The sequence below is a fragment of the Hydra viridissima genome, unplaced genomic scaffold (genome assembly GCF_058129835.1).
Source record: "Hydra viridissima isolate aposymbiotic clone 2 unplaced genomic scaffold, HvirCarnegie_v1 scaffold_11, whole genome shotgun sequence".
NCBI lineage: Eukaryota > Metazoa > Cnidaria > Hydrozoa > Anthoathecata > Hydridae > Hydra > Hydra viridissima.
In genome coordinates this window covers 6,112,266-6,135,304 of record NW_028324310.1, presented here as the reverse complement: position 1 = coordinate 6,135,304, position 23,039 = coordinate 6,112,266, and the positions used below count along the sequence as shown (strand labels likewise).

Sequence of the window (23,039 nt, the reverse complement as noted above, 5' to 3'; positions counted from 1 at the left end):
ATTTTATGTATTTTAGAAGTTATGGGGCTTGCTTTTTCTCTACCATTTTTTATTTATTTTTTTTTTTTTTACCTGTAATAGGTACTCTTAGCACTACATAAATAGTGAAATTCAAGAGTAATGTTACTCATTAAGTTATGAAGCTTTTTTAAAATGCAAAATCCAAAAGTTTTACTTGAAAATCAAATATTCCCACTTATTATTTACTTTTAAGCCACTTACTATAAAATAATTTTTTTATAAATATTTTTGAGAGGAATTAAATGGTTGAAATCTAATCAACACCAAACTTCACAGTCTTAAAGCAGATATATAATAACTTACAAGTATAAAAAGTTTTAAGGTGTTTTCTGTTACATTTTTCTATACAGGTAGAATTTAAAAACAATACATACTTTTAAATTGTTTTTAAAAAGTATATTCAGTTTATGAATAAAATATTTGTCAAGATGATGAAATTTATTAAATATTTTTTTGAAGCAGTTAAAAAATGCGCAGAATAAAAATACTAACCTGTGCCTTATTATAAAGTCTTGTTTAATTCTTATAAATTTTGTTGAGAACTATAAGTTTATTGTACAAGATCAAGCTTGAAATTTCTAGGCACCGCCGATTCGGTTTGTAAAATCCGCAAAAAGCCAATCCGACGTATTTTGCAGATTAAAACAGTCAGTTTGTAAAAATTTTTCAGATTAATAATTCAAAAACTAATTTACGAACCACTGGCGAATTTTTTTTTTGCGGATTCACTTCGCTGTTCAGATTATCAATCCGAAAAATTCTTACAAATCAATTTAACTTTAATTCACTTAGCGAATTATACGAATTGCATTCCGTTTGCGTCACCATTAAATGGTGTGGTCCAAAAAAATTACATTTTTATTATTTGCGCGTCCTATAAATAGTGGATTTCTTTTTTAATTTTAATCAGTCCTATTTGGAAATCTTAACCTACAACAATTCGTTCAACAGATCAAGTCTACTATTCTTCACCTACATTTATTACGGTAAGCCATTTTTATATTAATTTCATTTAAAAGTTAAGAATATTTCAAACTGAATTTTTGCGGGTTTTTTTTTTTTTTTTTTTTTTTTTTGTGGATCGAATTCCTTTGCGAATTATTTCGCTTTGCAGATTGCTTCAATTAGTGGATTGGTCCGATAAAATTTGTATTGTTATATTTCTTCTACTTAAATATTAACAGAAATAAAAATAGAAATAGAGATAAAAACTAGTTTGAAAAATTGTTACGTTCATTTCGATAATAAATGCAAATAATTAGTTCTTTTATTGAAAACTTTATGCATGCCTCTAAAATATCATTTATTGTTAAGACGAATATTAAGGAAAATTTTCAAATAACTTAATAAATAATGAGTTATTTTTCGGAAACTGTATCATGTTTTATTGAGGCAAATATTAAGGAAATATTGAGGCAAATATTTCAATAAAAAGTCTGTAAACCGAAAATGTGATTTGATCCGTGTTTTCAAATTTTTAATCCGAAAAGTAATCCTTATTAACAATCTGATCCATTTTTGTGGATTTTAAATTCAATAAATAATCCGAAATATTCCTCCAATCCGATATGGCAAACTTAATCCGGTTCGTTTCTTTTTTTTTTATTTCACTTTTTTTTTCTTTTCAGATGCCTAAGCTTTCTAATATTTGGGAATTCAACAATGTGGAGGAAAACAAGGCAAAATGCAAGGCCTGTGGCAAAATATACTTAATCAACAAAAGCACCACAAGTCCTTTAAGGAACCATTTGAAAAGAGTCCACTTGAATTTATATAAACAATTAGAAAGGAAAGATAAGCAAAAATCAACAATACCAGACATTTTTGATGAGCTTGCCTCTGAAGACTCAGATTTTGAACAAACACAAGAAAGAGGAAAAAAGAGGAGATGTCCACAGACACAAAAAGATACACTAGCATCGCCACAGTCTGGACCAAGTGGAACTTGTGACATTTCCAACACACAGACATGGCAAGGCAGAAAACAGGCTACCAAACCTGAATGGGAAGTTACTGACATCAATAAAATAAGAACTGTTGTTGACATTACTAAATGGGTGATTGAGGACACTCAACCATTTTCTATTGTAGAAACTGACGCATTCACCCGGATGATGAGAACTGCAACCAACGGTCAATTCAGAGCCATTACAGCAAAGAATATATCTACAAAATACATTCCTCTCCTTTTTAAATTCATCAAGGAACAAGTAAAAAACATTTTCAATACAGACAAGTCAAATCTTGATGGAGTGGCCTTTACATCCGATGTGTGGACCACTGATCACACCAATTTGTCTTTCATGAGCCTTACACTCTACTATATAGATTCAAAGTTCCAATTAAAGCGCTTCTTGGTAGAAATGTCCTACTTCCCCGAACAACATACTAGCGACAATATTGCCAAGAAACTCAATGAATCTATCAACAAACTTGAACTTGATTTTGGAGTCAAAGCCTGGATAAAAATCGACGGTGCAGCAAATGTCCAAGCAGGTGTTAGGAAATCAATTGGAGTTCAAAGTACAATTTGGTGTGTCGACCACCGTCTAAATCTAGTTGTCAGTGGTGCTGTTGATGATAAAAGATATCCAAAATGGTCAATTCTCAACCACAAAATAACAAAATTAGTAGGTCACTTCAACCAGTCCTCTCAAAAAGCTATGACTTTAGTTAATGCTGCCAAAGCCTTAAATAACTCCAGGACAAAGTTAGTGCAGAGATGCCCCACAAGATGGAACTCTGACCTCCATCAAATGGAGTCTGTGGTGGATCTTCTTCCGGCGATGCATTCTCTAAAGAATCCGAACCCTACTGTTTCTGGACACACCTATCCAAAAATGGTCCCAACCTCAATTTTGAGGACCCAAAAAACGACCGATGGGGCATTAATCTGTAAGGTCTCAGTTATCGCCAGATGTAAAAATTAAAATCTAATTTCTATAGCCAAAGGAGAAAAACACATTTAAAGTTTATAGCACTTTGCGCTACTCATCGCACTTGGAGCCCCGTCGTAAATCTATTTTGTTTTTTTTTCACTTTTGGGTTATGGAGTTTTTAAAATATATCAAAAACTCTTCACATATATGTGTTGGCTATAACCTGACAAAAAATGAGCTCTTTAACACTTGTGGTTTGTGTACAGAGACCTAAAGTATAGGGTATGGCACTAAAAGCCTCTTTAAAAAGAGACAACGGATGCTTTACGTTTTTAATCTAACCTTATTATCGACTATGGAAGTTTCAAAATTTAATAGAATGAAGCCTTGGCATTTATCTTTCAGGCAAAAAAATAGAAGCAAGATATCTTTTATCTGTGCAAAGATATAGCTCTTAAAGTAGGAATCTCGCCTTTGAAAAAATGGCCAAAATATAGCAGCTTTTTGTGGTTTTTATGCTTTTTAAAGATTCAAAGTTACATCAAATAACTAATTTAGTAACAACATCATGTGACTAGTGGATATGGGGTTCTATGGTTGTTAGACTTCACATTTGTGTGTACTTTGTCTGCAAAAAGAGTGCTTTTCAGGCTTGCGGAGCCGCCCAATTTTTTTCACGGCTCCGCTCCGGCTCCGGCTCCCAGCAAAAACTCGGCTCTGGCTCCGGCTCCTCATAACGTCAATAGAAGAATAAGATTTAAAAGTATACCTTGCCGTCTATTCATAAATTTTTCAATGAATGAAAAATAAACTACTACATTTTTTTGAAGAATCAGTCCCTTTCATATACCCTTTCATTTCGTACTTGCAAATTTATGCCTTTGCCTGGTCATTTCTACAAAATTTTTTCAACTGATTTATTTAGCATCAAATTCCAAATTCAAAACGTTTTCTCTTTTTTAATCTGTCAATACACACTCAAAAGTCAACTGTACTCTTTATTCATTCGAAGAAAAACCATGCTATCAATCAAATCCGATTCCATATGACTTCTTCGGTCTGGAGTCAGAAATTTTAGGCCAGAAAAAAACCGCTCCACGCTGACTTGCGTCATAGGAAGAGCAGAAGCAATCAGGCATGCTTTCTGGATCAACTCGGGAAACAGCTTTATTTCGTCCAAAACAGTTTTGCACTTCGAATTTCCATCATACTTTTTCTTCATGATCTGTTGAGCAAGCTTTGGCAAACTTTGAATAGCCTCTCGGAATTCTTTTTCCTCAAATCGTTTATGACTAACAACGTCTTGGCTGGACTGCTTGCTTTTTTGCTTCCGAGCACGTTCCATTCGAATTCGCATCCTTTTTCTGGGACTCATTTCCTCGGATTCCTCTTCATTTTCCAAACCGCTTCCAGTACTCTCGCTAGAGTCATTTCCATGAAGACCAATTCCACTCCCCTCGATTTCGAACTTCTTTTGCTCATTGAGCTTTTTCTGGATCTTCCACAGAGGGTCTTCAACAATTAATTGAAATATTGTAAAGCATTTTTAATGTTTTTAAATTTCAAACAAATTATAATCTATCATGTTCTTGCAGTGAGAAAAGTAGAATGTCAAAAAGTAAAGTTAAATGAAACAGTATTTTGAATTTCATTAAAAGTACGTAACTTCAAATTCCAATTTTCGTTTAAAAAAATAATAGATTGAAAACTGAGATAAAAATCTGTTGCTCTTCTCCAAGAAGGCATTGATATTCACATCTACAAAGACAGCAGCACAAAAAAAGGGATTGTCGAATTAAAGTGATTCCCGATGCACCATTGAATCCCTGATATTCTTCCCAAAATCAGACGTCTTGAATTCACCAGAAACTAGCTCCTCCTTCAGAATTTCCTGAATGTAAATAAAGTTCCCAGGCGTGAGATCCTGACTCTGGAATTTTTGAGTTGTGACTGCCGGTTTCTCGAGGATTTTTGCAAGTTCCTCTATTTGCTTCCACTCGTAATTTAGAAGCGTAAAGTCACGGGTTTTAAATTCCGCTTTCAGTGCATTCAGGACATCACGCATCTTAAGAAGTTGGTTGAGCATGTTGAATGTACTGGACCATCTGCTTTCGACGTTCGACAAGCTTTTGCTACATCTCAAGCTTTGCCAACCAGAGACTTAATGCCTCGTTTTTCCAAACCGTCTTTAACAGCCAGCTGCAAGGTGTGAGCACCACAACGTTGCAGATTAACGGTGCTCATGTTTTCCGATATTTCGTTGAAGTAAGGCCTCTGCTGTTCAAACACGTCGTCGTCGTCGTCAGTGATATAAGCATCCGGTAGATCACCTTCAATTTCAACCTCAAGTTCTTCTTCGATTTTGACGCCAGCAAGTTCTTCAGCAGACTCGTCAGTGACGTCACCTTCTTCATCTGTCTTTCCAAAGTCTCCAACCATTTTCACCATGTTCGATCCGTTATCAGTCGTAATTCCGAGGACATTTTCTTTCCTGATGCCATACGATTCCACCAGGCCTTCAAGAGATTCTTGATTTTGCTATCCATGAAGAACTGCACATTGACGCCAAGAAAGCTTCGATTATGTCTTGAAGCTCCGTCGACTTTCAGAAAAACCAGCTTTCCCTGTAGATTGGTTTTTAACTTAGCCCGCTTTTGTTGAGCCAAAGGCATGATTTGACTTCGAGCAGAATCCCGGTTGACTTTCAAGCCAAAATGTTTTGCCGAATCGCCAGTCAAAATCTTGATTCCTTCACTGCTGAATAGGTTAAAGGGAGCGCCGTTTTTAAGAATCGTCATCTTCATGCCTTCCTTGAAGTCCTCTTTCGAAATTGTGATGGTAACTTTGTTGAGAAAGCGATCGATGGGTGCTTGTACTTTTCTCGTCTCACTAGTCAAACCCTGATTTCCTCCAAAAACGGATGAGGTGCGTTTCTTTTCCTTTTCGGCCTTCTCTTTCTTCAGTTTCTGCTCTCTTGCCTCAACAATTTTTGTCAAAAATGTTGAATGTTTATTGACCAAAATGGCGTTTCATGTTGGCGGTGGGTTTTTTTTTCCGTTGCTCTTTTCCCTCGTACTGCATTTGCATGTTGCACCGCAAAGTTTGCTGACTTCCTCCCCTACACTAATCTCAACTTGACAAAAAAACACTTCGTCCTCTTCGCGATAAGCAAACCATTTCAGTTCATCATATAACCTCTCGTCTTCTACTTTATCACTCATGGTTGCAATTTACAAATAACAGAAATCGCGGAAAAATTCCAAATATATATTCAACTTTATATAAATATTGCAAGAGAAGAAAAGAAAAATACAAGATTATTTTTGGGTCATTGAATAATTTTGAAATGAAAAAAAAATGACAGAAGATAAGAATAAATATGGCACTCCATTCATTTCACAAGAATAAAAATTTAAAAAAACAATATAAGCAAATATATGGTGGCGGCCATTTTTTTGAGATTTATTTTTAGACTAAACTTGTAAGTAATTTTATTGTATATGAATTAATTGTTAGAGACTTAGAGAATTTTGAGTTTTAAGTTTCTTGAATGAAGTGCAGAGGTCGCTAAAAAAATGTGTCAAAAATTAATCTAAAATTAAAAAAAAAAAAAAATTTGTTCAGTTCAAAATTTTTTTGAGAGCCGGGATCTACTAGTTTTTCTCGGCTCCGGCTCTGGCTCCTGCAAAAACTATCGGATCCTCGGCTCCCGGCTCTGGCTCCGGCTCTGCAAGCCTGGTGCTTTTTTTGTCCAAGTTTGTATAAAATATGGGGAAGAAAAAACATAGAGGAATTTTTTCTAATTATTCTGAATTTAAAACACATAAAAACCTCTTTATATTTTAGTTGTTAAATCCACAGGTTTGCTTTGTTGCTTATGTTTAAAATTATTGAACAAATATTGGATATAATAAAAACTTTTTTTCATATTGTAAAAATTACTTTAGAATTGTAAATTCAAAATTAATTGATAATTCATAAAATAATTTCAAAGTTAATGCTAGAATCAAGTTTTTTTTATTTAAATCAAATATGTATAACCTTGTTGTGCTTTTTTTCTTGTATTGAAGTATCTCCTAAAATCTTTCATTGCTTTGGCCAAGTTTTTTTCGACTATTTAAAAATGTGTAAACAAATGTTTCTTATTTCTGGGAAAAGCCACAACATCAAAGTAATTACATTTAAGCAGTCAACAGTCTAAACAACTAAAAAGATTTTTTATCAACACAAGCTTGTAATGAATATTTTTTTCAAAGATCAGTTTTTTAAGCACTAAAATGCCATATAAAAGAAAAACTCATCAAGATTGTCGGCAATCTGTATGCTTCTTTTGTTTTTCAAAATGTGACAGGCATATTTCTGATTTCAACAAGGAAAGAATACTAGGTATTTTTTCTGGAAATTTGATTGATTTTAAGGATGATAGAGTTCCATTGGGGATATGCAATTCCTGCAGAGCAATGGTACAAAAACATGGCAAAGGATATAGAAACTTGCCTCTTCCCAAGCTACATCACTTTAACAAAGTGATTATTAGACCACAGACCAGAGGATTTGATTCTTGTAATTGTTTAATTTGCCAGGTTGGCCAATTAAAAGGACATTCTACAAAGCTCACTTTTTCAACCGATCAAGATTTGAAAAAATCATCAAGTAGCTTTGATAAGCTATGCTCAAACTGTCTCAGTGCAGTCAAAAGAGGAATAACAAATAATTGTTCACAAGCCGCCATGTTTGAAAACTTAAAGAAAATGATAGCAACTGATTCCATAACTGCTGAATAAATTGCGTCCTCTGTAATAACTCAAAAGGTATCTTCTCCACAGGGCACTATAAGGTTGAGCAGAGAAAGAGGTAGAGCTTTAACAATCATTCCAGGTCCCTCCAGAGCTCAGTGCATATCAAGAACTTCTCTAACTACTTTGGACATGGTTCAAGTTCAAATCAATACTGGTCTTTCAAATAAAAAGATGCAAGAACTGGCTGTAACATTAAACAAGACTACAAATTTAAAAATTGTTGAAACAAAATTTAGGGAAAATTTTACAATGGCTGATCAAAAAGTTGAAAGTTTATTCAAAGTTTCCAAAATCTCACTTACAAGGCCATCAACAAAAACTGATTATTTGGCAAAGGTTGTTCACTGCAAGAGTTTAGGGGATTTTTATAACACAATTCTCAGAGTTAGAGTAATCACTTCACCGCCTCTCATCAAACTAGGTATTGATGGTGGAGGATCTTTCCTCAAGTTCAGCTTGAGTGTTATCTCCAATGGTGGATGTCAAAATGTCAAAACAAGTTCAGCCTCAAATGACAAAAGCTTACTGGCTGTAGAACATGGGAAAGAAACAAGTGCCAATTTTGACATTTTCATAAGTTTCTGAAAAAATGTTTCAGAAACTTATGAAAATGTCAAAAAAATTTTAAGTTTATTTGGGAAAATTGATGTGCCTTTCTTTATTGTATGTGACATGAAGTTAGCCAATATCATCTGTGTCATTCAGTCTCACTCAAGCGAACACCCTTGCTGTTGGTGTGATGTTAAATCTAGTGACCTCAAAGAACAGGGAACTCCAAGAAACTTCAAATCCATTAGGATGCAGTACAAAGCATTCATTGAGAAAGAGAATGGAAAAATGTGTGCAAAGGATTTTCATAATGTTGTTCATAACCCATTGTTTGACCAAGAAGATGTCAAACAAGTTATTGAGTTTATTCCCCCAATGGAACTTCACCTTCTCCTTGGAATTGTAAATCATCTTTACAAATCAATGCTAAAGATATGGCCTAAAAGCAAAGATTGGCCATTATTTCTCAAATTGAAATTACAACCTTATCATGGTCGAGAGTTTGTTGGAAATGATTGTCATAAGCTTTTGATGAAAACAGATGTTTTGCAAAGAATTACTGAAAGAGAAAAGGCAGACCATATGCTTGGTTTTGTGAAAACATTCCAACATTTTAAGTGTGTTGTTAGCTCCTGTTTTGGAAGGACATTAAATACTGAATATATTCAACATATCAAAGACTTTAAGAATTCATACCTTCAACTCCCAGTTTCAGTCACTCCAAAAACCCATGCAGTGTTCTACCATGTTCCTGAATTTATTACTCTAAAGGGTACAGCATTGGGCATTTTTAGTGAGCAATCAACAGAAGCCTTACATTCAATCTTCAGTGCTCAATGGGCTAGGTACAAAAGAAACCCTGATCACCCTGGTATGAAGGCCAGTTACTGAAATGTGTTATTGACTATAGCAGCAAGCATCTTTGAAATAGATTTTTTAAAGAATTCTTTTTTTTTTAAACAGTTAAACAGTGATTTCTTAGAATTTCATTCTTGTCTAAAATATTTGTTTATATTATACACTGTATCAATTTATTTATATTTTCATAAAATATCATAAGTTTTCAAAAAATTAATCAGAAGTATATATCTTTTTTTGCAAGTACTAAATAAAAAAATCTAAGAGCAATTTCAAGAAAAAGTAATAAACATCACAACACCACCATACAGCAATTTCTTTTTAAAGGAAATCATTTCATGTCTGTATGTATGTGTTTTTACAATGGGAGATTAAGTTCAAATGGGATTTTCATATGTTTGATATCTTGTTAAAACCCATTTCAGTATAGAGATATTTCTTTTTTTCATTATTGTGTGTATTTCCAATATTTGTTCAATAATTTTAAACAAAAACAACAAAGCAAACCTGTGGATTTAACAACTAAAATATAAAGAGGTTTTTATGTGTTTTAAATTCAGAATAATTAGAAAAAATTCCTCTATGTGTTTTCTTCCCCATATTTTATACAAACTTGGACAAAAAAAGCACTCTTTTTGCAGACAAAGTACACACAAATGTGAAGTCTAACAACCATAGAACCCCATATCCACTAGTCACATGATGTTGTTACTAAATTAGTCATTTGATGTAACTTTGAATCTTTAAAAAGCATAAAAACCACAAAAAGCTGCTATATTTTGGCCATTTTTTCAAAGGCGAGATTCCTACTTTAAGAGCTATATCTTTGCACAGATAAAAGATATCTTGCTTCTATTTTTTTGCCTGAAAGATAAATGCCAAGGCTTCATTCTATTAAATTTTGAAACTTCCATAGTCGATAATAAGGTTAGATTAAAAACGTAAAGCATCCGTTGTCTCTTTTTAAAGAGGCTTTTAGTGCCATACCCTATACTTTAGGTCTCTGTACACAAACCACAAGTGTTAAAGAGCTCATTTTTTGTCAGGTTATAGCCAACACATATATGTGAAGAGTTTTTGATATATTTTAAAAACTCCATAACCCAAAAGTGAAAAAAAAAACAAAATAGATTTACGACGGGGCTCCAAGTGTGATGAGTAGCGCAAAATGCTATAAACTTTAAATGTGTTTTTCTCCTTTGGCTATAGAAATTAGATTTTAATTTTTACATCTGGTGATAACTGAGACCTTACAGATTAATGCCCCATCGGTCGTTTTTTGGGTCCTCAAAATTGAGGTTGGGACCATTTTTGGATAGGTGTGTGGAGGTTGTAAGTTGACAGATCTTTTACTAACAGATGATGAAGTGGAATCTATTCAATCTGTTATCCGGCTTCTGAGAGGCTTCTCAGAGTTCTCTGAGAAATGCAGCAGCGAAAAGAATGTTAGCATCTGTTCCGTTATTAATTGCCTATACAACATCAGAGGAAGATTAGTAAGGGAGATGATCAAGCCAAAAACCGAGGTGTCATCAGAGCTTGCTCACTACTTCAATGAAGATCTAAACAAAAGATTCGAAGGGGATTTAATGAATATTAAATTCTCTATAGCTCATTTTTTAGATCCTAACAGCAAGGGCATGTGCTTTGTGGATGAGGGGGGAAAATTTGAAGTAGTCAAAACTGCAGTAAAGAAAGCTATGGAAGAGCTGTCAAAAAAAGAAATTTTGGCTAGCCAAAGCACTCATTCCCCTTCAATGTTGGATGATAAAGATGATGACGACTTTGATTTCACTGAACAACTGAGGAAGAAAGTGTTTGGTGCAGGATACATTAGTCCTGGAGGTGAAACAAGCTCCAAGAAAGCCATTTCTGCTGAAATTGAGGGGTATTTGAATTCAAAACCAGTTCCAGCAAATACAAATGTACTAGAATTCTGGAAACAAAACCAGTATATTTACCCAATAATGTCAAGGTTGGCCAGAAAAAACCTCTGTATACCTGCTGCATCATCAACATCTGAAAGAGTTTTCTCAACAGCAGGGAATATATACAGCTCTAGAAGAACCAATCTTTCAATCTCAAAGGTTGAGATGTTGGTATATATGAAAGAAAACACTAAGCAACTCAGTGAAATTCAAGACATTGTGTGGCCAGGAAATGAATTTGGAAAATGATTAACTTTCAGTGTGATTTTGACTTTTTTTATTTCTTAACAAGGAAGTCATTTCGTTTCATTGAATATTTGAATATTAAAAATAAATAAAAATGAATCTTATTTCAAAAGGATTTTTTATTCTGCATCCGTATAAATCCGTAAAAATAATATCGGTTCGGATTCCAATTTGAAAAAAATTTTTCAATCCGAAATCCGATCCGAAAGTATCGAATCGGAATGCAATCCGAAAAAATTTTAACGAATTTTTTTCCGATACATTATTTTCGGATTAAATCAATCCGTAAGTAATTTGAACCGTTTAGCATAGATAATTCAGTGCACAATCTGCGAACCGATAAACAGTAACGAATCGACGGTCTCTAGAAATTTCCAAAAAAAGCAATCATTCAACATAACATTCATTCAATATTTATTTATGAGAAAAGTTTATATTATTTTCTTTTACCATGGAAATAAGCAGGAAAAAGAAAATAATAGATATTCTGTAAGTTGTTTATTTCTCTGATGACTGTGCAGGTCATGTTAAGAAGTATTGCATGACTTGTTTGTAGTAAAAAAAAAAAAGTTACTTGTGTTAATATTTTATGTTAATGTATAGTGAAAGATTTCCTAACAGTTTTATAAATGGCAAAATTTATGAGTTATGGAAATCTATTAATGTTACTTCCTAACATCAAATTTAGGGGTAATTTGATTTTAGTTTTTTTTGTTTTTGAGCACAATTTTAATTTAAGTTAATATTTTCAATTTATTTTTATGATAGCCATATATTCTTTCATCAAATCGTTGCTTGATACAAAAAGTTGATGTCGTGGAAGTAGCAGATGCTTTTGTTCTTAAAACTGATCAAATGATGATGTACTTGTTCAATGACTGTATTGAGGTATATTACAAGTTGTTGTTTTGCTTTGTTAAAAAACTTTAAAACTTTTATACCAAAAAGAAGTATATCTTATAAGTATCTATTTGGGTTGTCATTACTTTTTTTATTGATTTCATTCAGCTTGCTCGCAAAAAAAATCGTGTAATCAGCACATCAAATAACTATAAGAGTCCTGCATTGAACACTTTACAAAAAGGAGCACAACAAAAATATAAGCATGTGGAGTTCATTCATTTGTCATCACTTAGGTCTGTGGTTGATATCAAAGACAGCAATGGTATAACTGTTTTATAAAGGGTTTTTCAAAATTATTGTTTATATAATACTTTGTTTATTTTTTTTTATTTTACACCAAAAGTTTCTGTACACTTGATATTTTTTATATAAAAAGCTAAAATCTATCCTATATCATTAAATTAATCATTAATAATAATTTTTAACATTTAAACTTACTAATTTTAAGTGTTTATGTAAGTTTGAGGTCAGTAATTGGGTATAACTGACCTCAAGTTTACATAAATAAGTTTGTTTTTTTAATTGCTTATTTTAACTTGATATATAGCGTTACATTACTCTTAAGAGTTTGGTCTTGTTAAAGTTATTTATTTGTTGAAACATGAAGTAAATATTTATAATATAATGACAGCTGACTAAAACGATTCAGAATATTTAGTTTTGTTTAGTTTTCATTTGGTATTAATGACAGTTGCATTAAAAAATCTTCAAAAAAATTTTAAAATTTTATAATTTGATTATTTAATTTAAAATATGGCTAAAAAACCTTCTTTAACGGTTGCAAAATGTTCTGAAATAATTACATTACATAACGAAAGTTATTCAGTTCGTAAAACTTGTAAAAAATTAAAAGTTGCCAGAAGTACTGTACAAGATACCATCAAACGATGGAAAGAAACAGGCATTTTTGAAGACAAAAAAAGATCTGGTAGACCGTGGAAGACAACAAAAGCAGAAGATAATAGTATAATATTGATGAGTAAAAGAAATGGAAGACTTACAGTTCGGAAATAACTTCAGGCTTTAATTGGAGTCATTCAAAATCTATTTCATTAACCACTACAAAACGAAGTCTTAAACAAGCAGTACTTTCTGGTCGTATAGCGGTCAGGAAACCGTTGCTACAGATTGGAAATAAAAAGAAAAAGTTACAAAGGGCTATAGACCACCAAAATTGGACAGGAGAAGACTGGGGAAAAGTACTATGGACCGATGAGTCCACATTTGAACTGTTTGGGCAAAGACGTAGAATTTACATCAGAAGAACAACAAAGGAAAAAAGGATCCCAGTGTGTTTAGTGCCGACAATCAAGCATGGTGGTGGGTCAGTTATGGTATGGGGATGTTTTTCTTCAGCTGGTGTAGATGACCTAGTTAAAATTGAGGGTATTATGAAAAAAGAACAATATAAAACAATTCTAGAAAACAATGCTATACCTTCTGGCTTAAGAACTCTTGGTAGGGGGGGTCCAAAATTAACTTTTTTTAGATTTTTTGTAGTTTAACCACTTTTTCTTAATTTTTTATGCTGATTTCGAATTTTGCAATATTTTTACTTGATTATCAATATTTAGCCTTCTACTTCAATTTTAAAAAAAGTGATTATTTTCACAAAAGAATTTACTGTTAAATTAAGTTAAATGAAATCATTATTATTTTCAAATATAAGCGATGTAAAACACAGTAAATTTTTTTTTCATTTTATTAATAAAATATGTAATCATTATGCCTAGTTATAAATAACACAAAAAATTAGACATTACACATCATCAAGTCTAATATTAATAATAATTTGTTTCGATCTCTATTGAAAGTGCTAAATAACTTTGTGGAAGTCATCGTGGGTGATTGTGGATTGCTGTTATGACTTTCCAAGTAGAACCTTCAAATTAGTAGCATATTCTTCTATAGACATAAGACGGCGCTTTTTTGTATTTTTATCAAAAATCATGATTTTAAATAGAGTTGATTTCCGCGGCAATGACCTACTTGTATCCCTAAAATAAATTACTTCATTCTTCAATCGTTTTTGGCATTTTATCAGATCTTGCTCTTTTTCAATATATTCACTTACATCTGATCCACAAGTAAATGGGCCGTCTTGTAGTTTTAAACAAGTTAAAATAGAATTTCTCCTGGACGCCTGATGTAAAGCTTGTTGTTCTTTTTTAGTTATGCCGCTTTGTCTCAGCTGAATCTGTGACTGGTTCCAATTATATTCTATACTTTCAATTTTTCTAACAATAGGACCCATTTTCCAAAATAGCTCTAAATTACTTTTATCTTCATTTCTTAAATTATTTGAATATTTAAGAACATTACCACGTAAAACTGTTGAAAGTGACGGTTTTTTTCACAGTCGATTGCTATGAGTTCCATACTGAAGCTTAAATTCAATATTATTTGTAACTGTTTTATCAATTTCAGTGACTTGATTAAAAACGTAATACTCATCAGGTAACCGATCATTATTTCTTTCCAAACCCATAATGCTTTCCTCTTTGGTGTTGAAGAACTATAGCTAAACTTTGCCGAACTATATTTGCAAGAATAATGCAATCATCAAAGTTTTTTGATGCGTATTTTCGAGCTACATCAACAACTTCTAAGCCATAATCTTCTTTAATGAGATTTTCAAATAGTCTCTTTGATACTCCTTGAACACATGGCTCTTTAAATTCAAAGAATTGTTGATTTATGACATCATTAGATAAGCTTGAATGCATCTTGCTAAAGAATATTTGCAGTTTAGAATGTGTGGCTTTACCTTTAGTTTTACAGAAAAATGGTGAAATGACTTGCATTCCAAAAGCTGCTACCACGGCTAAAGTAACTATAATGCAATCAAAATTCATAGAATCTCAGACTAAACAAGCAAGTTTATTTGTAATATATTCATGTTGGTCTAAAAACTCCTTAAAGTCATCCCAGTGAAAGCAAACTATAGAAGAACATTTCGAAAGACATTCAAATCGAACATCTTTAAATTCAAAAAGAAAAATATCTTTGTTTTTACGCTGCATAAAAGTTTTAAATTCTTTATAATAATTTCATGGTTTTTTAATAAAACTCAGACCAAACAAGTTTAGTACCCATGAGAGAAAGGTTACAGACAACGTTTCCGTACTTTTGTCAATAGATATATCTAACAGAAAGCCTTTGAAAAAGTTATCCATAGTCATTTCATTTTCAATTTGATTTAGAACTTTTTTAATAGCTCTGTCAAAACCTAAAGCTGTATGTGAAGTGCAAAACAGTTGACCAGCAGGAATTTCTCTATCGAGTATATCAGCTGTGATTTTAGATATTCCTATATTATGAACAGTACTGTCAGTCATATGAACATCTACCTTCTGGTATAGTTCTTCTGAGGTGTATTTTGAGGCTTCCTGTAACATTTCGAATTATGTTTTTATTCCATCTGCAATATTTGCTGTAGTTTCTGAAGCAATTGCTAATGTAGGCAAAGGAAAATAATATTCTCTGTTAATATGTAAACCAGAAGGTGCAAAGGTCCCAACATGCTTTCGAGTGGTAGAGTCAGTTGCATGAGTTATTATATCGCCACTATTTTTAGCTTGAACAACTCTGTCTGCAATCAAGCCAAGAGAATACACGTGCATCTGTTTTAGTTTTTTACAAATGACACTGCGTGTTGGGAGTGTGTTAGAATCAATAAATGTGTTCTCAATAGCTTCACAATTATTTTTATCGTACTTTGATATACGGTCAGTTTTATCTGGAATTTTCCATTTTGTTTTAAAAATTTGATTGCCGATTACTTTCAGTGCAATTTGCATTTCCCTCATCGAGAATCCTTCTCCATCTAACTCTGCACATGCATGGTAGATATCACTTAAGACTAAGTTTTTTGATTGTCGCACATTAGGTGGAACATAAATATTGTGAGAACTATCTTCAAACGTTAATTTTGATTTTGATCTCGTCATGTATGGCTGTTTTGGTTCACTTACATCAACAAACATAACTCTCTTTTTTTTAATTGGTTCAGTGTCTTTTTCAAAGAACTGATATTCATTTTTTGTTAATTCTTTTTCAAGAAATTCATCTTCATTTTCAAATTCACTTAATTCGCTATCATCATTATCAACAAACATTGTCTGATAAACTGCTGTTTCATTTCTTATCTTTTTCTCCATTTTTCTTTTTTCATTAACAACTTTTTGATGGAAAGTTTTATCACATTTTGACATGTAAAATTTCTGTTACCGTGCATGTTTTCTAGATACGAGTAGTCTTCAGCATTTACTGAAATACCGAAAAACTTCTCTAGCTTTTCACGACGTTCTGGATTAAAGCAGAAAATGTCAAAAAGTTTTTTAAGGGATTCGTTCATAGAAATACATCTACTTAAAAAACTATCACCTTGCTTGTTTTTGTCAACACCTTTTAAGTTGCACTATTCATTGATTTCACTTTGCAGACGTTTTAAAATGGCCTGATATGATATTGTATAGATATTACACTCTGTCCAATTACTTTCTACTAACTTTGCAACTCTTCAACAAGCACTTTCAAAAGATAATTTATTGTTGACTTCGTTAAAGACAAGTGCAAGAACATCTCTGAGTAAAGGCAACTTTGTATGATAAAATTTATCAACTACAGGGAGACTTTCTAAAGGAGTTTGTTTATTTTGATTTAAAACTAGTTTGTTATTACGTCTTGTTACTATTTTTTTCATTTTAATTGATATCTAAATTTAGTTAACAATAATAAGCTATTTTTTAAGTATATATAGGTTTTACGTTTTAACAAAAAAAAGTTTTATTACATCTTTTTTTAAAATGCAACTATTATTCATTTTAATTCAAATTTATCCAATAAAAATTTAAATTGCATAAATTTTAAAATAAAGTTGCATAACTTTATATGCAAAAAAAACGCTGCAAAGATTTTTCTTTTATATGCTTTTTTATGTGTCTTTAAAAATGATTAAATAGAAGTAGAAGGCCAACCACAAAAAAATAGAAAAAACTGAATTGTTTTTCAAACTTTTTTAAAAAAGTTAATTAAGAATAACTGGTTAAACAAAATATGTAGAATTTTGGACCCCCCCTACTATTGGTCATGGTTTTGTTTTTATGCAGGACAATTACCCTAAACAAACCTCAAAGTTATGTAAGAACTATATAAAGGAACAAGAGGATAACGGTGTCCTTAAAAACATGACCTGGCTGGCCCAATCACCAGGTTTGAACCCAATAGAGTTACTGTGGGAAGAATTGGACAGAAAGGTCAGACAAAAACGCCCAACATCCATTGAGCACCTGTGGCAGATATTAGAAGAATCCTGGTTATCAATTACACCCGAAATAATAAATAAATTAATAAATAGGATGCCACAGATTGCAAAAAAAGTGATAAAAATTTGTGGGTTATTTTTTTTGACAAAAAAACAGTTTAATAATAATAGTGTTGTTAGTATTTTTTAATTTCATTTTTTGTCTTTTTTTTTTCTTAAATAGTAGCTATATGTATCTTTTATAAAATAAATATGATATTTGAATTTTTTTGAAATAATTATGGGAGTTTTAAGTAAAAAATTAAACAAAATCCAAGTGTCGGGAAACTTTTGGCCTGCAGTGTAAATATAATTTTACTTATAATTTGTATAATGTTTTTATCTACTATAGCTAATTTGATTTTCTAAACCTGCAATCAAATAAAAAACCTTTTTTACATATTGTTCTTATACAAAGTACCATTATAAATTCTTTCCAATCTTACTTTTCCAACAGCTGCTGCATTATTTTTCACAGTAACATCATCATCAGATTTTCTTGTAAGTGTAAGTGATGGTATCCTTATAAATCCCGTGGGCAATAAAAGATTAAAGAAAGCCTCTAGCTATGTATCATAAACTTACAATAAGTTGATCACTTTCAAATAAATAAATGTGATAGTTTTGTTATTAAAAATTTTTTTAATTTCTGTTTTTATAAAACATCAAGTTTCACAATTCTAGACTTTATATGAAAAACTCATAGCTATCATAAGTTAACCCTTATATATATATATATATATATATATATATATATATATATATATATATATATATATATATATATATATTATGTGTAATTTTACATAATGTTAATAAGCCTAGCTAATTATTTAGTTTGTATAGTAATAGTTATAATAAAAATAATAATAATATATATCTATATTATTATTATTATTATATTTGTTATTATTATTATTATATTTGTTATTATTATTATTATTATTATTATTATTATTATTATTATTATTATTATTATTATTATTATTATTATTATTATTATTATTATTTCTATTATTGTTATTATTATTATTATTATTATTATTATTATTATTATTATTATTATTATTATTATTATTATTATTATTATTATTATTTATTACTATATAAACTAAATAATTAGCTAGGTTTATTTAACATTCTTTAAGTTTTACACAACAGTGATCTTCAAATGTTAAAAACCATGAAAAAGCGTTATTTATATTTACAAAGTGAAAACTCATCAACAAGAAAAGGGACATTACATCTGACTTAATGAGAAAACCTTCAAAGATAGATGCTACAAACATCAAAATTCCTTTCTGTATAAAAGTAAGGCAAACTTCACTGAACTTTCGAAATTCGTATGAGGGTGTAAAAATAACAGTTTAGAGCCTATCCTTACGTGGAATATTCTCAATCAATTAGAACCATTTAAACCTGGCACTACATATTGTAACTTTTGCCTTACAGAGAAGTACCACATCACGACAAAACTGAGATTGCTCAACAAATGAAGTGAGCTAACATCAAAGTGCTACCATGAAAATAAGTTGTGTGAAACTTTAAGTAATGTTAAACCTAGCTAGTTATTTAATTTGTATTATATATATATACACACACAGGCTTAGTCAGGAGAGGCGTGCTAACATACTTAAACTTAAATGTTCCCAAAACATTTATGAAGCCGTGGGCAAGTTGTCGCATTTAAATATTGTATGCGTGGTCAAGATTAGAGTGCAATCACAGGCCTTTCCCGACCAAGCCTGTATATATATATATTAGGGCTGGCCAAAATCAAAAATGTTTGAAAATTACCCCTAGCTGCATGAAAAATTGTTTCTTAACATATAAAAACTGTTATTTTTTAAAAAAACATGTTATAGGATGGTTCTAAGTACTGCCGAATTTGCTTTAAAGAGTCATGTTTTTATGCTAAAACTTCCCCCAAAAAAGATATCAAAGGCGAAGATAAAGAAGTGAGAGGGGAGTGAGGAACATTTTGTATCAATTCCAAATGTTCAAAATACATTTTTTATAATGAAAAATATGTTTTGCTTTTATAATATAAATCAATTATTACATATAATCCAGTTTCCTTCAGTTGCGGTGTTGTGGTAATGGAAAAAAAAAGTTAATCTTTGTATTTAACCATGTCAGAGAATAGTTGCTTCTTATTCAAATTATAAACAAGTTTTCTATAAGTATCAACCGCTTCAAAAATTTAGTTTTGTACTGCCTCATCCTAAAATTAACTAGATATTTTAAATATAAAGTGTAATAGAATTTTTAAATATATTTTGTAAATATCTTTGCTTTACCTTTGTAAGGATCTAAAGAAAATCCGAGCATAACTTGATTCCTCGCTCAGTAGTATTGTTGGTAACCTTGACTGTTTTAATGAAAAGTTTCATATTCAAATAGTTTTCATCTTCCTCCCACTCTGAAAGAGGAAGTTTTAGCTATTTGCCATTATCGTTCAAATTATGATAGAGCAACCAAGATCGTTTCCCAATATATAATAAAAGCTTTGAGTTCATTTGAATGGATGGAAGAGTAGGTTTTCCAGAATTGATAGCAAGTGGCTTTCCCACATTTTTCAACTTTAAAACAATTTCAGTTTTTTCATTTGCAGAAAGTTTATTAAAAAAGAGACTGAATACCAACACCTCCTAAGTTAAATACCAAGAGTGCCTGTTAAGAACTTCTTGAGCTTTATGAGCTGCAACAGAGAAGCCTGAGATCTGTCCCAGAGCTCCTAGATCTTTGTATAACTGAATATCATTAACTGGTGCATCAGCACCTTTCGCTGCTTCTAGCCTATGCTTTAACATACAGAACTGAACTGAAAGTCTCTATGCTTTAACATACAGAACTGAACTGAAAGTCAAAAATGTCTTTAATTTTACTATATCAGAATTAAGTGAATTTTCTTTAAAGATAAACATCTTTGGTGCATACAATAAATGTGACATCCATCTACCATGATGATTTGCTCCACAAGTTTTCCATATTTTAGGTTCTGGTCCGCCTAAGATAAAGTCCTAATTTCGCAGCTTCCTTATAATCATTTCGTAGATATTTAGATTTTACTTTTTTTTCTAAGAACACACAAGTTTGCTTTCTTTTTGAGGAAAGAATTTTCGAGATCTAGAGGCCTATTTAAGTTTTTGGTATATTCTCTGAGCTAATTCATTCTTTCTGAAAATCTTTTAAGTATATATTAACAAGAACTTTTAATTCTTTTTTAGATAAATAGTTCTAAAATGCTCCTAGGATCAATTCTAAAATATGATGGCAACAAGCAAGCCAAAGAAGAGTTTTCATTGATTTGCATTCCTCTAGAAGATTGCAGCTCCATTCTTAACCCCTGTATTACAAGCAGTTGTTTCAAAAACCTGGGCAACAATGTTAGCTTTAAAATCCCATTCTTCTAAGTCCTCTAAGACTCCCTTGCAGATAGCAAGTCCTGTATCAAACTGTAAAGGTTTTATTGACAATATTTTGCCTTCAACACAGTTAGGAAAACCACTCACCAAAACAGTTAAATACTCAAAAATCTGGCCAGAGATTTGTTTCAAAAGTTTCCCATCCCAGTGAAGTGTCAAATAATCTGATTTAACCTTACTTTTAAATTCTGTTATTATTTTCTTTGCTATCACTTGCCTATTTTGCTTTTTTGATCTTCCTATGGTATTTATTGAAACGTTCACATCCTCAGGTTTAACACCCCCTGTATAAAATGAAAATAAAAGTTTAAAGATTGGTCAATAATATTTTTTTTTTATTAACACAAAACCAACCTAGAACTAGAATAGCAGAAGCATTTATCATTAGCTGAGGATTTGATAGCCTTGTTCTGTCTGCAGTTGCTGTTATCATTGGATGAGAAATAAAGTTTCTTGGTAAAACCAGAGTGATACTATCTGATCCAGTATCTTTCCTTGTTTTTATGAGAATTCTGAGATGCAGAAGCCATAGAACTATTAGGTTCAGTGACAAGAGATTCTTCAGCTGAGTCACTGCTATAACCATCCAACTGAACAGTTTCTTCATCATTCATTTTTCTTCTCTTTTCCTTCTGAGTCGCCATCTGTTTCTTTTCCATCCTTGCTTTTTTTCTCCTAACACTGAAGTCTAGCACAATATCCTTTACACCAATTCCTCCAGTTTTTATTCCATTTTTGAGAACTGTAAGCCAGGTAATATCTTCATCTGCATCTTTAGCTGGTCTGGATTTTCTAATGTCATCTTTCCAACTAGGAGAATTAATATCAAAAATTCCATTTAATGTTTGAGTGAAGCTCTGCTTAAGTGAATTTTTCTTATTGAAGTGCTTAACTTTAGTCTTTGTAAGCAACCTCCATTTTTCATGTAGCTTTAAAATATTTTCAATACTGTACTTGTCTTGCTTATAGGGAATATCGGCTTTATCCCAGAATAGTTTGACTGACTTCATAATAAGCATTGCAGCTAACTTAGATTTTGAAATGTTGCTTTGAGCATGCAATGCCTCCCTAACTTTAGAAAACTCTTCATAAGAACTATAAATAATTTTCAAGTGATACCTTAAAAAGAAAGACACAAACTAAATTAGAATTCTAAATAAACTTTCAAAAGCTTAAAATAATGTCAGTCAGACTTAAAATTTTGTTAAGTCTAACCTAAAAAAATTGTAAATATTTCTGGTAATGGGCAGAGAATTTGTTTTTAAATCTTCTAAAGGAAATTCAGCCAACCATATTTTGTTTGTTGACTTTAAAACTTTCTTGCATTTCTTTTTCACAGACTTTCTTAATTTTTCTGATTTAAAATTTTTTTTCTTCTGTTTAAGAGGTGACGTTCTTTTCATCGCCTTTTTACTTTAAAACACATATAAACTGTAATTTAAAAAATGAGCATCAATTAACTATTATACCTAGTTTATTATTACACCTTTTTATGAACTTTGTTTAGGATGAAAAGAAGCATTCTGCAATTACTTAATAAGTATTTTGTAGAATAAATTAAAAAACTGGTATAACTTTCATGGAAGTATTTTGTTCCTGTTTTAGTATAATATTATAAATATTAAGAGAAAAATCGTTAGTATTCAGACATACCCCACAGAAATCTTTTTATATAAAAAAATGCTTTTAATGACAAAAGGAACTATATTTACTGCAGCCATCATTGCAATATCTTTTTTGAAAAATTTGTATGACAGGGTGGCCTGCCCATATATATATATATATATATATATATATATATATATATATATATATATATATATATATATATATATATATATATATATATATATGTATATATATAATATGATATTGTAGTTGTTATATATAGTATGTAGCTTAGGGTTATGAATTTTTTTAAAACCTTGTTTCTGTACTATGAAGTAGGGGAACATGGGGCAAGATGACGAACGTTTTGAAAAGCACTTATATCTTATTCAATAATTGTTTCAATAAGTAAAACTTTATCAAAAAGTGGGAAAAAAATTGTTATGCGTCACATATGTATAAAAAAAACTCATATAAAAATTAAAAATAGCCTGGAAAAAAACTCATTAACCAAA

The 23,039-nt window shown here is 31.2% G+C and overlaps 3 protein-coding genes across 4 annotated transcripts in view; 2 read left to right on the top strand and 1 right to left on the bottom strand.

Annotated features, from left to right (window-relative positions):
* Positions 1-23,039, top strand: part of LOC145191235 (protein ECT2-like) — a 72,053-nt gene that overhangs the window by 36,674 nt on the left and 12,340 nt on the right. For both annotated transcript variants that reach the window (XM_090067700.1, XM_090067699.1), the window contains exons 16-17: positions 12,049-12,168; positions 12,289-12,445. In XM_090067700.1, the coding sequence (XP_089923826.1) occupies positions 12,049-12,168; positions 12,289-12,445 (277 nt within the window). The remainder of the gene's footprint in view (positions 1-12,048; positions 12,169-12,288; positions 12,446-23,039) is intronic.
* On the top strand, positions 1,078-11,375 carry LOC149881905 (E3 SUMO-protein ligase ZBED1-like). The gene is made up of 2 exons (XM_090067701.1): positions 1,078-2,837; positions 10,426-11,375. The coding sequence occupies exons 1-2, from the start codon at positions 1,590-1,592 to the stop codon at positions 11,281-11,283; spliced, it is 2,106 nt and encodes a 701-aa protein (XP_089923827.1). The 5' UTR covers positions 1,078-1,589; the 3' UTR covers positions 11,284-11,375.
* LOC145189574 (uncharacterized) lies at positions 21,390-22,637 on the bottom strand. Its single transcript, XM_090067079.1, has 2 exons — positions 22,570-22,637; positions 21,390-22,035 (listed from the first exon to the last, which is right to left on the bottom strand). The coding sequence occupies exons 1-2, from the start codon at positions 22,635-22,637 to the stop codon at positions 21,390-21,392; spliced, it is 714 nt and encodes a 237-aa protein (XP_089923205.1).

Bases quoted from the DNA above. Each gene is read 5' to 3' on its own strand.
- LOC149881905 (XM_090067701.1), top strand. From the start codon at position 1,590: ATGGCAAACTTAATCCGGTTCGTTTCTTTTTTTTTTATTTCACTTTTT. The intron at 2,838-10,425 runs GTTTCTGGACAC...ATTTTTGGATAG, and splicing joins TAAAGAATCCGAACCCTACT to GTGTGTGGAGGTTGTAAGTT.
- LOC145189574 (XM_090067079.1), bottom strand. From the start codon at position 22,637: ATGGCTGCAGTAAATATAGTTCCTTTTGTCATTAAAAGCATTTTTTTA. The intron at 22,036-22,569 runs GTATGTCTGAAT...TTTCTTTTTAAG, and splicing joins TATAAAAAGATTTCTGTGGG to GTATCACTTGAAAATTATTT.